This window comes from Girardinichthys multiradiatus, chromosome 14 (assembly GCF_021462225.1).
Source record: "Girardinichthys multiradiatus isolate DD_20200921_A chromosome 14, DD_fGirMul_XY1, whole genome shotgun sequence".
In the NCBI taxonomy this organism is placed as follows: domain Eukaryota; kingdom Metazoa; phylum Chordata; class Actinopteri; order Cyprinodontiformes; family Goodeidae; genus Girardinichthys; species Girardinichthys multiradiatus.
The window spans coordinates 42,497,446-42,512,076 of record NC_061807.1 but is presented as its reverse complement, the minus strand read 5'-3'; the positions used below and the strand labels follow the sequence as shown (position 1 = coordinate 42,512,076).

Below are 14,631 nucleotides of genomic sequence, written 5' to 3'. Positions count from 1 at the left end.
TTAATGTGACGTCCTGAATAGTTGTAAAGATATGAAGAACTTCACATAGTGTGTGTGGTGACAGTCTTCCTAATAGAATTATGGGAGGCTGCATGGGTTAGATATACACACTGTTGTCATTCAAGTAGTTGTTGGTTTGCTGTGACAGACTACAAACATCCCTCTCATGATGTGCAGACGCAGTCTCTCTTAGTGTTTTTCCGCTGACAGAGAGCGGTTCTTTGACTGTCACAGCACCGTTGCCATGGTTTTTTGGACACATGATGGGTGACTTCCGGCTACTTATACATACAGGGGTTGGACAATGAAACTGAAACACCTGTCATTTTAGTGTGGGAGGTTTCATGGCTAAATTGGACCAGCCTGGTAGCCAGTCTTCATTGATTGCACATTGCACCAGTAAGAGCAGAGTGTGAAGGTTCAATTAGCAGGGTAAGAGCACAGTTTTGCTCAAAATATTGAAATGCACACAACATTATGGGTGACATACCAGAGTTCAAAAGAGGACAAATTGTTGGTGCACGTCTTGCTGGTGCATCTGTGACCAAGACAGCAAGTCTTTGTGATGTATCAAGAGCCACGGTATCCAGGGTAATGTCAGCATACCACCAAGAAGGACGAACCACATCCAACAGGATTAACTGTGGACGCAAGAGGAAGCTGTCTGAAAGGGATGTTCGGGTGCTAACCCAGATTGTATCCAAAAGACATAAAACCACGGCTGCCCAAATCACGGCAGAATTAAATGTGCACCACAACTCTTCTGTTTCCACCAGAACTGTCCGTCAGGAGCTCCACAAGGTCAATATACACGGCCGGGCTGCTATAGCCAAATCTTTGGTCACTCATGCCAATGCCAAACGTCGGTTTCAATGGTGCAAGGAGCGCAAATCTTGGTCTGTGGACAATGTGAAACATGTATTGTTCTCTGATGAGTCCACCTTTACTGTTTTCCCCACATCCGGGAGAGTTACGGTGTGGAGAAGCCCCAAAGAAGCGTACCACCCAGACTGTTGCATGCCCAGAGTGAAGCATGGGGGTGGATCAGTGATGGTTTGGGCTGCCATATCATGGCATTCCCTTGGCCCAATACTTGTGCTAGATGGGCGCGTCACTGCCAAGGACTACTGAACCATTCTTGAGGACCATGTGCATCCAATGGTTCAAACATTGTAGCCTGAAGGCGGTGCCGTGTATCAGGATGACAATGCACCAATACACACAGCAAGACTAGTGAAAGATTGGTTTGATGAACATGAAAGTGAAGTTGAACATCTCCCATGGCCTGCACAGTCACCAGATCTAAATATTATTGAGCCACTTTGGGGTGTTTTGGAGGAGCGAGTCAGGAAATGTTTTCCTCCACCAGTATCACGTAGTGACCTGGCCACTATCCTGCAAGAAGAATGACTTAAAATCCCTCTGACCACTGTGCAGGACTTGTATATGTCATTCCCAAGACGAATTGACGCTGTATTGGCCGCAAAAGGAGGCCCTACACCATACTAATAAATTATTGTGGTCTAAAACCAGGTGTTTCAGTTTCATTGTCCAAACCCTGTATGTATTCAGAGACGGGGACCGGGTGGTCCAAGTGTCACATCAAATCCACCTCAAGTTGGGATGTATGAAGGCTACGTGTGTGGTGACATATCTACGCAGAGTTTCGGACATTTGATTTTTTTTTGTGTGCCGCAAGCTTCCCTACCGCAAACCTTTAGTATGAAAGGTGTGCACTCTTTCGTACAGGAGGCCCCTGATGTCCTGTCCTGTCCAGATATCGCAACAAACACCTTGGGGTATTGTGTCTGTAGCTTAGCAACAACTAAGCTGATAACATCAAATGCAGTGTGGGCAACTGATGGTGGAACATAAGACGTTGCCAAAATAATACTGTTGAACTCTAGGGGTAAATAATATGGACGATACACTGCTGCCAAAAGTTCAATATCCGGGCTGCAGAGAGAACACATCACAGTAACATGTCCTAGATAACAACATCTGCTGTTCACAAGCACTGCTAATCCACCTCCTTAGTGTTTTTTGCTCCCCTTTAAATGGGCAAGATGATGTTAACCTCCTTTTATCCCTCTTCTTTGCTCCTGCTCTGCATCAACAGTGCCTCCTTTTGGAACCATCTTTGATTTGAAGCTGTAGTTGAGGTATTATAATATCTTTTGAGATGTTGAAAAGCTGTTCAAAAGTATCAGCAAAATTCCTTTCAGCTGTGAAACATCAAGAACCAGAGGGGATAATCACCCAAAAAAAGCAATGTTTCAGCCAGAAAAGGAGGATTTCATTTTTTTAAAAAATAATAAATCAGAATGAAAGAAACGAAGAAACTACAACAAGCTGCCACCTTGAGTGGTGAAATTCCAATTCGGCCCGACAACACTGTCATAAATAAAAAGTGGAGAACCCTACAAAGGTAATGTTCTCCAACAAATCCAGGAGCAATTGGTGATAACCTAGGCTTTCTTCAGGGTGATGGAGCAACATGTCATAAAGCAAAAGTAAAAATTGTTTGCCACAAGTTTTCTAAAAGCAGGTGGAGAAACAGAAACCAGACTGATCGGCTCCAAGGACTAAGAAGTAAAGAATCAGCTAGGCTGGGGCCCAGAAGTTAATATAAAGCATATCAGATAGAATTACAGAAGTTATGAAAAAAGGTCAATCCTGCTGATACGGACTCTTCATCATTTGGTTTTATTTGCTAACAAAGCCCTTTTTACCTAGTCAAATCCTTAAAGAGTTCTTGAGTAGAGCAGGAAAAAAATGCTGCAGCAACCAAACACAGAAGGTCTGCATTGCACATCCATGGACTTCACATCATTTCAAACAAGCTCTTAGATGATTTTCCTTGATAAAAGTACATATCTGTATTTAAAACTGAATTTTGAAGAAGGCTCCAAGTAAAAACGCGCTAAAGGTAACTGCTGTAATGAGTGTAATATATTAAAGATTTGGCAAAGATACCAGATGTTGTACTTTAGTTTATACATTTCAACCTACTCAGTGTTATACTTGCCTTCTCTTCTTTCATCAATAAAACCTTCTAAGGAATCAGAGGCAACAGGTGATATTTAAACAAATAAAGAGTCTGCTTTCCATTTTGTTAACACTCATTTCCATGGTGCTGTGATGATGTGATCCTAAATCATGAACAAACAAGTAAATGATTTCATTTGGCCTCCCATGTCATTCAAATAACAGACTAGAAGCGGTCAGACCTAAGGCACAACTAGAGTGTGTTCTGCACATGACCAACCATACTAATTTAACTGTCTCTGAATGTGGCTTTAATAAGACTTGTAAAAATTAAGAAGCAGCACTTACAGGTCAAAGACCAGATAGTGGAATCCTTCCTCTGATATGCTGTCGTGGAGCCGTACTGTAAAGGAAGACAGAGAGAGACATGTGAAAGGTGTTGCTCTGTGAATACCTCGAAGTAGGTTTCAGTCTGTAGCACTACAGATTCTTTTACATGTGCCCTCCACGGCCCCAGTAATCTCTTGGGGTGATTTGGTAAACTGCTAAGTCAAACAATGTTAACATGCTCAGTGAGATTGTGTCTAAAACTGGCTGCTTTGAACACAATAGAATAGGTTTCTATTCTATTCCATTCTATTATAGAATAAAAACCTTCTGTTGGATTATATAAGTCTTGAGACAGCCTCTGCCTCCACATGAGATCAATCTCTCTGGGTTTCTGTAATTGGTCCCATCACCTAGTGGGGGTGGGGCACCATTTGGCTTCACCCTGTGGGGTGTTGTGGCAGATATGGGGAGTGTCTGGGTTTGGGGTATTTGGGTTGTCCCCCGGCTGGGGTTGCTGGGGGGTCTGGCGCCAGTCCCGGTTATGTTTGAGGGAGGGCGGATCGGAGGGGTCTGCATGGTTTAGGTGGTCGGGCTGGCTGGGGTTAATCTCGGGGTGGACTGGTCTCAGTTCTGTGATGTTCGAGTGGTGGTCCTGTGCGCGGCGGTTCTGGCCTCCGAGTGTGGTTGCTGCAGGGCGGGCGTCGCTGAGCTCAGCGGTTGCATTAAGCTTCTCTCTGCCTTGTACTGAGGTGGGGTTTGCTTCTCTGCTGGGTGGTGTGTGCTTGGGGTTGGTGGTCTTCACTGTGCCCCTATGCTACCGATGTACGGAAGGATGTGTGGTGTGGTGGTGGTGGTGGTTGGGCAGCCTTTTTGCTGCACGTGCTGTGGCCTTTCTGTGGCGCCCTTCGGCTTGCTTTGCTGGGCCGGCTTCTTTCCCTTGGGCACGGCGGTAGCCGGGGTGGTGCATCGCGGGGTCTGCTTGACTGCCAGGGTGGCCTCTGTGTTGGTGTGGGATGTGTTTTATTGCCCTGCTTGCCTGGTTGTGGCTGCAGTCTGGTGCCGGGACTAGGCACTATGTTGGCTCTGCCCCGTGGGTTCGGGGGTGGTTGGGCATGCTGGTCATGTGCCTTCCTTTTTGTGGCGTATTCTGGTTGCACTAGGCTGGCTGGTCTGCTCCTTTTTTTGGTCGCTTCTTCTTCTTCTCTCCCTGGGAGAAAATTTTGCCCCCCAGTCCTTCCCTCCGCTCACTCCATCACACTACCATTCATGTAGGGCCTTGGGGTGTGGATGCGTCATTGCAGTGCCGCCGGGGGTTTTCCATCTCTGCAGTTCCATGACAGCCTGTGCTGTTGGCCTGCCCAGCCCAGTTACCCGGCTGGCGCATGTTTCCGTCTCGTGGACTGATGGGCTGCTCGCTGGCCCGGATGGTTGGGCGGGCTTCTGGTGTGCCGCTCTGCTACTTCTCGTGGGAGTATAGAGTATGTATGGGGAGTGTGAGTGTTCTTGGTTTCTGGGTCTGGGTGCTTTGGTGTGTGCCGACTCACTCCCGGTGGCTGCTTGCCCAGGGCCTGGACCCCTGGGCTCTGTCGGGCCTCTGCTTGGGGACTGATATGTCCCAGAGTCTTGGGTCTCTGGGTCCATGGCTGGATCTGCTCGGGCATAGATGGCTGCTGTCATCCCTGTGGGCTCATTACTGCAGCTCCCTGGGGCTTCTGCACTGTGGTTGCTGGGTGGTTCCCCTGGGACTCTCCCCTGCTCTTCTCTGGGGGATTTCTCCCGGGGTTCCTGTGCTCTGGGGGGCCTTTCGATGTCTCGTATCTGTCCCGGGTACAGTTCTGTGGCTCCTCACACTCACTATTGCACATTTTCACGGAGAAACCCTGTATAAACAATCGTGTTCACATTCAGACCCACAGGTTTAAACAGATACACAAATGTTCTATATTGAGCCACATTTACCACTAAATGCATCTTGCATTCATAAGTACTGTGCACTTTTTGGTAAAAAAGCTGTTAATATCAATGTTTCTGCAGGTGTAAAAGCAAGCAGGGTGTTATCTTGTATTCTCTTCATCTTTCTTTTCTCCTCCTCTCCTTTTCCTTTTTTTCCACCTCGCTCTCTTTTGTGCTTCTTTTTTTCCTTTACGTTTCTGTCTCTGTGTCCGTAACAATTGAAATAATCCCAAAGCAGTTTCTAGTAAAGTTTCTTTTATAAATATCAAGCAAAGCTTTAAAACGTTAGCTGTAATGCTCCACTTTTGAAAGTAAATCTGTTGGGCTTTTTCTTGACACTCCGACAACAATTCTGAGCGCTAAACCTCAAATCAACCTTTTCTTTGCAAATAAACTAGGCCTTAAGTGTGCTATCATTATGTTAATGTGCTGGTTTTTTTTTTTTCATGTGAACTTATTTAATTCTGCAATATTTGTCCAAAAGCCATCTTAGTGCTGCTCTTTCGGTTGAACTGTGGTTATTGCAACTGAATTTTCCTATTGGTTCAAACGATACAGCTTCGTACATGTTTACGTCACAGCCCCCGTGTTCGAACATGAAACCATCACAAGCACCCGTAGCGGCTTAAGGCATCGCCAAGACAGCGCCTTGAGCCAGTGGCTTGAACTGATAAGGCTTATGCCCGCTGGACTCCATAAATCTTCTTTTAACCTTAGGTGAAAAAGGGGGTGAAAAATCCTCCACCTCAAAAGATATCCATAGCTAAACTACCAGCATCGCTCTGCTCACTTTCCATGTTTAAATATACCAAATTAAGCATGCTGGCATTTTCCCTCGTCCTCCTGAGAACAACCTGAGGAGTTGATGGAGAGTTCTGCATTGTAGAGGGTGAACAGGAACAGTAACAGCACAGTTTCCTGTGGGGCCCCCGTACTGCAGACCAGAATGTTAGAGACACAGTTCCGTGTCCTCATCTACTATAGGTCGCTAGAGGTAGTCCACTGTCTGCTGAAACAGATGGTGGACCACTTCTGACAGCTCTAGCTTGTCCCTCAAAAGTCCAGGCTGGATGGTAATTAAAGCACTGGAGAAATCAAAGAACAGCTTCTCCAGGTGGGTCAGAGCTCGGTGCAGGAGGTAGATGATGGCATCATCCACCCTGATGCCAGGTTGGCAGGCAAACTGCAGCAGATGCCACAAAGACCTAACCAGGGGACGAAGATAGTTGAGAACCAACCTCCTGATGGCCTTCATCAGATGTGTGGTCTGTGCAACAGGCCTGTAATTGCTAAGGTCCTTCAGATGTGTGGTATTCTGCTCTGGTACCACACAGCCAGACCCTATCCTTTCTTCTTACTGCTCTCATTGGTTCTCTCAGCTGAATTTAAATGAAAACCATCTTTGTATACATGTGTGTGAGTTAGCGTGGTCAGCCATGTTTCAATCAGCATAACCAAGCTGCTCTCTCTCTGTAGCCTCTCTTAAACCGACTTAGAGCTACCAAGTCATCCACTTTGTTGGGAAGGGATCTCACATTTCCTACAATAGACGGTTGTAAGGAATATTGTGCCGCTTCGGTGGAAGGCGGCACAGTGTTGCTACCAAGAGCTAACAGGTGATCTCTGGAGTAAACAATATGAGCATGGTCTCTTACAGTCTCGCAACACAAATACTAGTTGTCCACAAGAAAGTCCGCTCCATCATGTGTATAACAAGGCGGAAAAACAGGAAAAAACACTTCTAAAAAAATTGATTTAAAAAGAAAAACTCAGGAAAGAGTGAAAGCTGCTGAAAAAGGCCGCCTGCTTGTGAGGCAGCAAAAGTAGAACCAGTGAAAAAAGAAAAGGCAGCAAACAATCCATGCATCAACCCTGGGCAATGAAAATGTCCAACCTTAGTTCCATATGGTGATTTTGGTTTAGTTAAAACATTATCCAAAAAAAAACAATTGAATTTCTTCCATTTTTCAAACAAGTTAGACTCCATATACTGGGTAAACCTTTTTAACATTATCCTTGTTGATTGTATATGGTTGTCTTATAAATTAGCCATAATAATCCAGGCCATCATATGCTTGCTGCCATTTTCAGTGTTGGCAATACACACAAACCTTTACCAAGTGTCACCAACAAAGATCTGTGTCAGCTGGAGCAGGCCTGCACTGCACATATTGACAACACTGGATCAAGCCAATTCTATATATTACCTTAATGATCATTTCTATTCATATAAAAAAATCTAATTGAAATGAAATCATTAAATTTTTTATTTCTGGTTCTCCTTGGGACCTTCTCTGAATACCCTGAAGTTCACCACTGAGACTATCAGCTATGAGAAAAAAAGATTTCAGTCTCATAATAAACTTGGGTCAGTTTTATAAATATTTACTACTAGGGTGGAAATGATGACCTGTTTTAATAATTATTCATGTTTTAGAAGCAAATTAACAATAAAATTTCTTATTGATAGGAAAACTCGTAAAAATTAACTCAATTCTAAAACCACATTTGGCGTCACTCTATAAAAAAGCAGGAAGTCAATGAAAGTGAAGCAGCAATATTTTAAAAAGTCCCAAGTGTTCAATGTAGTTCTGCTTTATGATAGTATAAGGAAGAGACTATTTTGTTAAAAGCATTAATATAGCAGATAAACTGAGCCATAACTTCCATCAAAACCTTCATAATACAAGCCCTAAGCATAGATGCTCTTTAACCTTAAAAGAACATATTTTAAAGCTGATAAATCATCTTACTGTATTCTCTCTTCCTGTAAAAACAGCAGTCTGAATTGGAGGGTACTTGGAGACTGTAATTTGTTTATGAAATCATTTAGAAAAGAGCAGCTGTCAATATGTTTAGCATTTAATTGGATCTTATTTTATTTTGTTTTCAATATTTCTTTATTCATTCAGGTTCTCTCTCTGAGACAGGGTGTTCAATTGAAAACCTCATAGTTATAAATATATCTAATGTAAGACAGAACGTTCTGTATGCTGGGAGAGTCGATGTGTGACTGAGGGAAAGTCTTGATGTTGATAGCATTTATGTTACAGGAAAACAGTAGTTCCTCTGGCTATTGTCTCATGCAAACAGCAGCATAAAAATCTAAAGTTTTGCAATATTTTTAACACATTTTAACAAAACCATAGAAATATTGTTAACCATGTTAAATTTATGCACAAAGTTTTAATCAGTAATAGCAAAAAAGTTTAAAACGTACATAATAGAGACAGATTCCATTCTCAGTGGTTTTCTCCAGAACATTAGGCATCTCCACAAGCTGCAAGTATAATGTGATTATGGGGGAAACATACAGAGAGCAGCATGTCTCTGCCTTGGAGTTAGCTGCCAGATGTCGCACTCTGCTAAAAATAGAGCAATGGAAGTGATGCACTGGCTGTTCTGGATGCCAGGCCGTCTCTTTCACTTGGCTGAACAAGATGATGAAGGAAGAACTCTGTTGGTGGTGCAAAGCCAATTAGCTGGACAGCAAACTGACATGAAGTAATGAGGTGTGAAGTGATAAAGAGCATCAATGTCAGCCAACGTGATCCCTCTGATAGCAGCTGAAAGATCACCTGGAGCATCGGCTCAGGACTTCAGAGCTTCTCTGGGAACATTAACTACTGCGTCTCCCCTCACAACATGTTCACTTTTTACCAGAGGTGTGTCTAACCCAAGGGAGAATGCATGAAATTGTGGTGGTGAACCGGATCGTGATCAGGACCAGCAATTTAATGTAGCTTTTTTGTTTAAAAAATATTAGATCATCTTAAACCCTTTATTTCAATTATTTTTGTTCATACCATGAAATAGTTTTATTTTTATTCAAGGTTATCATGATGCTGCCACCACCATAATTCATAATTAAATAATTAAATACTTCATACTTGGTCAATGGGCACACTGACCAAGAAGTGTTGGTTTTATCTAATCAGAGGACCTTGTTCCACATGTTTGCCGTTTCTCCTACATGGTTTGCTAAAAATTGCAAACGTGACTTCTGGCTTTCAAAAATAGTTTTCTTCTCACCACTCCTCCATAAAAAGTCAGATTGTGGAGTGATCAACTAATAGTTGTCCTGTGGACAGATTCTAGCACCTAAGCTGTGGAACTCTGCGGCTCCTTCAGAGCTACCACGGGCCTTCTCTGATTAATGCTCTCCTGGCCTGTCAGTTTAGATGGACATCCATGTCTTGTTAGGTCTGCAGTTGGTCTATCATCTTTCCATGTTCAGATGGATTGAACAGAACTCAGATGTTTAAAGCTTAGGATATTGTTTCAGAATCTAACTTAAATCTCTCCACAGTTTTCTCGCTGACCTGTCTGCTGTGTTCCTTGGTTTTCATGGTGCTGTTCGTTCTCTGATGTTTTCTAACAAACTTCTGTGGCCAGAAAGAATGAGCAAAGAGAAAATGGGATGTGAATACCTTGCCAGGTATTTCCCATTCTGAATTCAAAAGGGATGTCATCTTTTATAAAATGTCATCAATACCCAATCCTAGACCTAAACAGTGCACACAAAAAGCTCCGTTAGAAACTGATTATTTTTACAATAATAATAACCCACAGCACTAATTTATGAATACAGCAATATTCTCCCTGAATAAATGGGCCCCAACTGAGAACATGAAGGAATGCTGAATGACTGGAAACTAATGATGTGCTTGTAGAAAAAGCACTTTCCAATCATACTGCTGATCAAATGTCAGACATGTAGTTCAGAGAGTAAGCTGATGGGTGAGGAGATAAATAGGAACATGTCCCTCTAGGGTTTCCGTTAGATGGTCTACTGACTGACATTTGGGGGAAATATTGCTGTGATGACCTTAAAGGATGAGGGCTTCCCCAGAGCAGGCTGCTGTGTGAATGTCACAGTCATGAGAGAGAAGCTGCTAGTTTTCATCCACTTCAGTGTAGCACAGTCCTGGCCCTGGAGAGTCCTCCTGTTCAGCTTAGATAATGATCCATCGATTTAAACTGGATCTTATTTCAGAGAATCATCCAGGCTCTTTGTATTTTTCATCATTACTTTTAGAACAAACAGAGCTCCATTCACTGAACTGTTGAAAGGAACATCACAAATTGCTCTTGATTTTCAGTGTTTAATATTTATATGATTAACTTAAATTAAAAAAAGAATGCGTTAATTTTAATTCGCCTTCAGGCGAAGAAGAGGCTCCATCAGTTAGACGTAGGGGTAACCCCTCCCCAGTAATGTTCTCCAGCTCATTTTGGGGAACTCCAAGGCACTTCTAGGCCAGAATAAATTTAAAGTCCCTCCTGGGTCTCCTAACCTCTAATCCTGGGGCGCATAACATTTGCCCTGAGATGTACTGTGAGAACACTGGAAAGACTGTGGTGGTTATCCAAGTTTTTAGGAAAGGGGACTGTAGACTTTGTTCAAACTATTGAGGGATATTGCTTTACTATCTGCTTGGGAAAACTTAATCTAGTGCAGGCCTTGCATATATTATGAAAGCATGCTAGGAACCACATTGTTCCTTGGAACAACCAGGAGTAATGTGGCTTTGCGTCCTGGCAGTGGAACAGTGACCTGGGGAATTATGTGCAAAGAGTGCATACACATAAAAACCTAGCGTATGCTGTTTTCTACGCAAGTGTTTGGGATGCATCAGCAATGAACCAAGCATGGAAGTCTGCACAACTCCACAGATGCTTCTTGACCTGCATATGCATGTTTCTAGAGTCATTGGTCCATATGGGACCAATGTAGGCTTTGTCTTCATTTCAGCGTACGCCAGGTTTTAGCTGCAAATCCTTAAAAATCTTTGTACATTAGGGCCCAGGTCTTTACCCTTGCTGAACTGCTGAGGGGCTCATAGGAGTTTGATCATCTGGTCTGCATGTGTTTTGTGGACTTGTAGAATGCACACAAGTGAGGCATTTTGTGGGGGAGGCTGCTGGAATAAGGGGTGCAAGAAATGCTTTTAAGGGCTATCTAGTCTTTATACATCCAAATCAAGAGCTGTGTCTGCATTCTCCGTACAAAGTTGAGCTTGTTCCCAATGCAGGTGGGACTCTGCCAAGACCCTTGTCCAGATCTTATTTGTGGTGTTCAAGGACATGATCTTAAGGCATCATTCAGTAACCTTAGCATCTCATCTTTGCTTTATGCAGATGATGTGGTTCTCTTGATGTCTTTAAGCCATGAAGTTCACTGTGACCCATATGGAGGACCAATCCTACAATAATTAGGAATACATAAAAAAAAAAAAAATTGACTCAATTAAGTAATTACTAGTAGCATACACATACACTACCGGTCAAACGTTTTGCAACGCCTTTCTCATTTAAATGGTTTTCTTTATGTTTAAGACTATTTACATTGTACGTAGATTCTCAATGAAGGCATCAAAACAGTGAATGAACACACATGCAATTATGTAGCAAACCAAAAATTGTAAAATAACTAAATATGTTATATTTTAGAATCCTTAAAGTAGCAACCTTTCCTGTAATGAGTGAAATATTAATCTCTGGCCGTCTCTCAATAAACATCTGGGAAGTTCTTTCAAGACTCTTTGGAAAACCATTCCAGGTGACCACATTATGAAGGTCATCGAGAGTATGTCAAGAGATCAAAGCAGTCAATCAAGCAAAGGGTGGCTATTTTTTAAATATAAAATATAAAAATGTTTAGTTACTTTACACTTCTTGTTTAGTACATTAGTCCATGTGTGTTCATTCACAGGTTTGTTGTCTATAGGGAAAATCTACAATTTAAATAGTCATAAAAATAAAGACCGGTAGTGTATGAATTAGTGTTAAATGCAACAAAATAGTGATCAAATATATACCGTTGTGTGTACATGTCATTGACTAAAAATGCGCTACAATGCGCTCAACTTTTGTTCAGAATCAGCTTCTTATCACTGGTAACAACGCGGCTTTTCTCTAACTCATTCCTGCAGCTTCACAGTGCTTTAAACAGTCAGTCAGTCAGTCATTTTCTACCGCTTATTCCATAGTGGGTCGCGGGGGAGCTGGTGCCTATCTCCAGCAGTCTATGGGCGAGGGGCAGGGTACACCCTGGACAGGTCGCCAGTCCATCGCAGGGCAACACACAAACAACCACGCACACACTCATTCATACACCTAAGGGCAATTTAGAGAGACCAATTAACCTAACAGGCATGTCTTTGGACTGTGGGAGGAAGCCGGAGTACCCGGTGAGAACCCACGCATGCACAGGGAGAACATGCAAACTCCATGCAGAAAGACCCCCGGCCGGGAATTGAACCCAGGACCTTCTTGCTGCAAGGCAACAGTGCTACCAACTGCGCCACCGTGCTTTAAACAGTGAGTTCAAAAGTGAAGCAAAAATGGTGGGCTTTGTCCCGCCCATAGAACACTCAGCGTCTCTGGGGGTCTATGGGGCTATCGGCTGGCCTGGACACTCACCGTCTGCATGATGATTGGATGATCTGTCTGAGGCTGAATCCCTTTTTGATTGAAAGCGAAATGAGCAAATCAGCGATCTTGAAATTGAGCATCCCCTCCTCAAAAGACCAGCATCCGCCACTGATACATATATATATACATATACGTACATATATATACATATACACACATTATATTATATATAATATATATATATATATATACACACACACATATCCGTGTTTTACTATCTTTATGAGGACTTTTCGGTTACTTCCATTGACTTCCATTAATTTTCCTTGATTTTTAGTGCCTAACCCTGACCCTAACACTAAACTCACCCTAACCAGTTAATACCTAACCCTAACCCTAACAATAACTCTATTCATACCCTAGTCCTAAACCTAACCCCTGTCCCAGGAACGGAATTTGAAAAAGTGAGGACCAGGAAAATGTCCTCACTTTGTGATAAAAATACGGAAAATGGTTCTCACTCAACAACAAGTACAAGAACACACACACACACAAACACACACACAGGGGTTGGACAACGGTTTTAGACCACAATAATTTATTAGTATGGTGTAGGACCTCCTTTCGTGGCCAATACAGCGTCAATTCGTCTTGGGAATGACATGTACAAGTCCTGCACAGTGGTCAGAGGGATTTTAAGCCATTCTTTTTGCAGGATAGTGGCCAGGTCACTACGTGATACTGGTGGAGGAAAACGTTTCCTGACTCGCTCCTCCAAAACACCCCAAAGTGGCTCAATAATATTTAGATCTGGTGACTGTGCAGGCCATGGGAGATGTTCAACTTCACTTTCATGTTCATCAAACCAATCTTTCACCAGTCTTGCTGTGTGTATTGGTGCATTGTCATCCTGATACACAGCACCGCGTTCAGGATACAATATTTGAACCATTGGATGCACATGGTCCTCAAGAATGGTTCGGTAGTCCTTGGCAGTGACGCGCCCATCTAGCACAAGTATTGGGCCAAGGGAATGTCATGATATGGCAGCCCAAACCATCACTGATCCACCCCCATGCTTCACTCAGGGCATGCAACAGTCTGGGTGGTACGCTTTTTTGGGGCTTCTCCACACCGTAACTCTCACGGATGTGGGGAAAACAGTAAAGGTGGACTCATCAGAGAACAATGAATGTTTCATATTGTCCACAGCCCAAGATTTGTGCTACTTGCACCATTGAAACCGACGTTTTGGCATTGGCAATTTGTCCTCTTTTGAACTCTGGTATGTGACCCATAATGTTGTGTGCATTTCAATATTTTGAGCAAAACCGTGCTCTTACCCTGCTAATTGAACCTTCACACTGTGCTCTTACTGGTGCAATAAACTGGTGCACTAAAATGACAGGTGTTTCAGTTTCATTGTCCAATCCCTGTATGTATATATATATATACAGGTCCTTCTCAAAATATTAGCATATTGTGATAAAGTTCATTATTTTCCATAATGTCATGATGAAAATTTAACATTCATATATTTTTGATTCATTGCACACTAACTGAAATATTTCAGGTCTTTTATTGTCTTAATATGGATGATTTTGGCATACAGCTCAAGAAAACCCAAAATTCCTATCTCACATAATTAGCATATTTCATCCGACCAATTAAAAGAAAAGTGTTTTTTATACAAAAAACGTCAACCTTCAAATAATCATGTACAGTTATGCACTCAATACTTGGTCGGGAATCCTTTTGCAGAAATGACTGCTTCAATGCGGCGTGGCATGGAGGCAATCAGCCTGTGGCACTGCTGAGGTCTTATGGAGGCCCAGGATGCTTCGATAGCGGCCTTTAGCTCATCCAGAGTGTTGGGTCTTGAGTCTCTCAACGTTCTCTTCACAATATCCCACAGATACTCTATGGGGTTCAGGTCAGGAGAGTTGGCAGGCCAATTGAGCACAGTGATACCATGGTCAGTAA

General features: G+C 42.8%; 1 protein-coding gene across 15 annotated transcripts in view; it reads right to left on the bottom strand.

Annotated features, from left to right (window-relative positions):
- camk2d1 (calcium/calmodulin-dependent protein kinase (CaM kinase) II delta 1) overlaps nt 1-14,631 on the bottom strand; it is a 143,368-nt gene that overhangs the window by 49,167 nt on the left and 79,570 nt on the right. For all 15 annotated transcript variants that reach the window (XM_047386746.1, XM_047386747.1, XM_047386749.1 and 12 more), the window contains exon 4: nt 3,337-3,391. In XM_047386746.1, the coding sequence (XP_047242702.1) occupies nt 3,337-3,391 (55 nt within the window). The remainder of the gene's footprint in view (nt 1-3,336; nt 3,392-14,631) is intronic.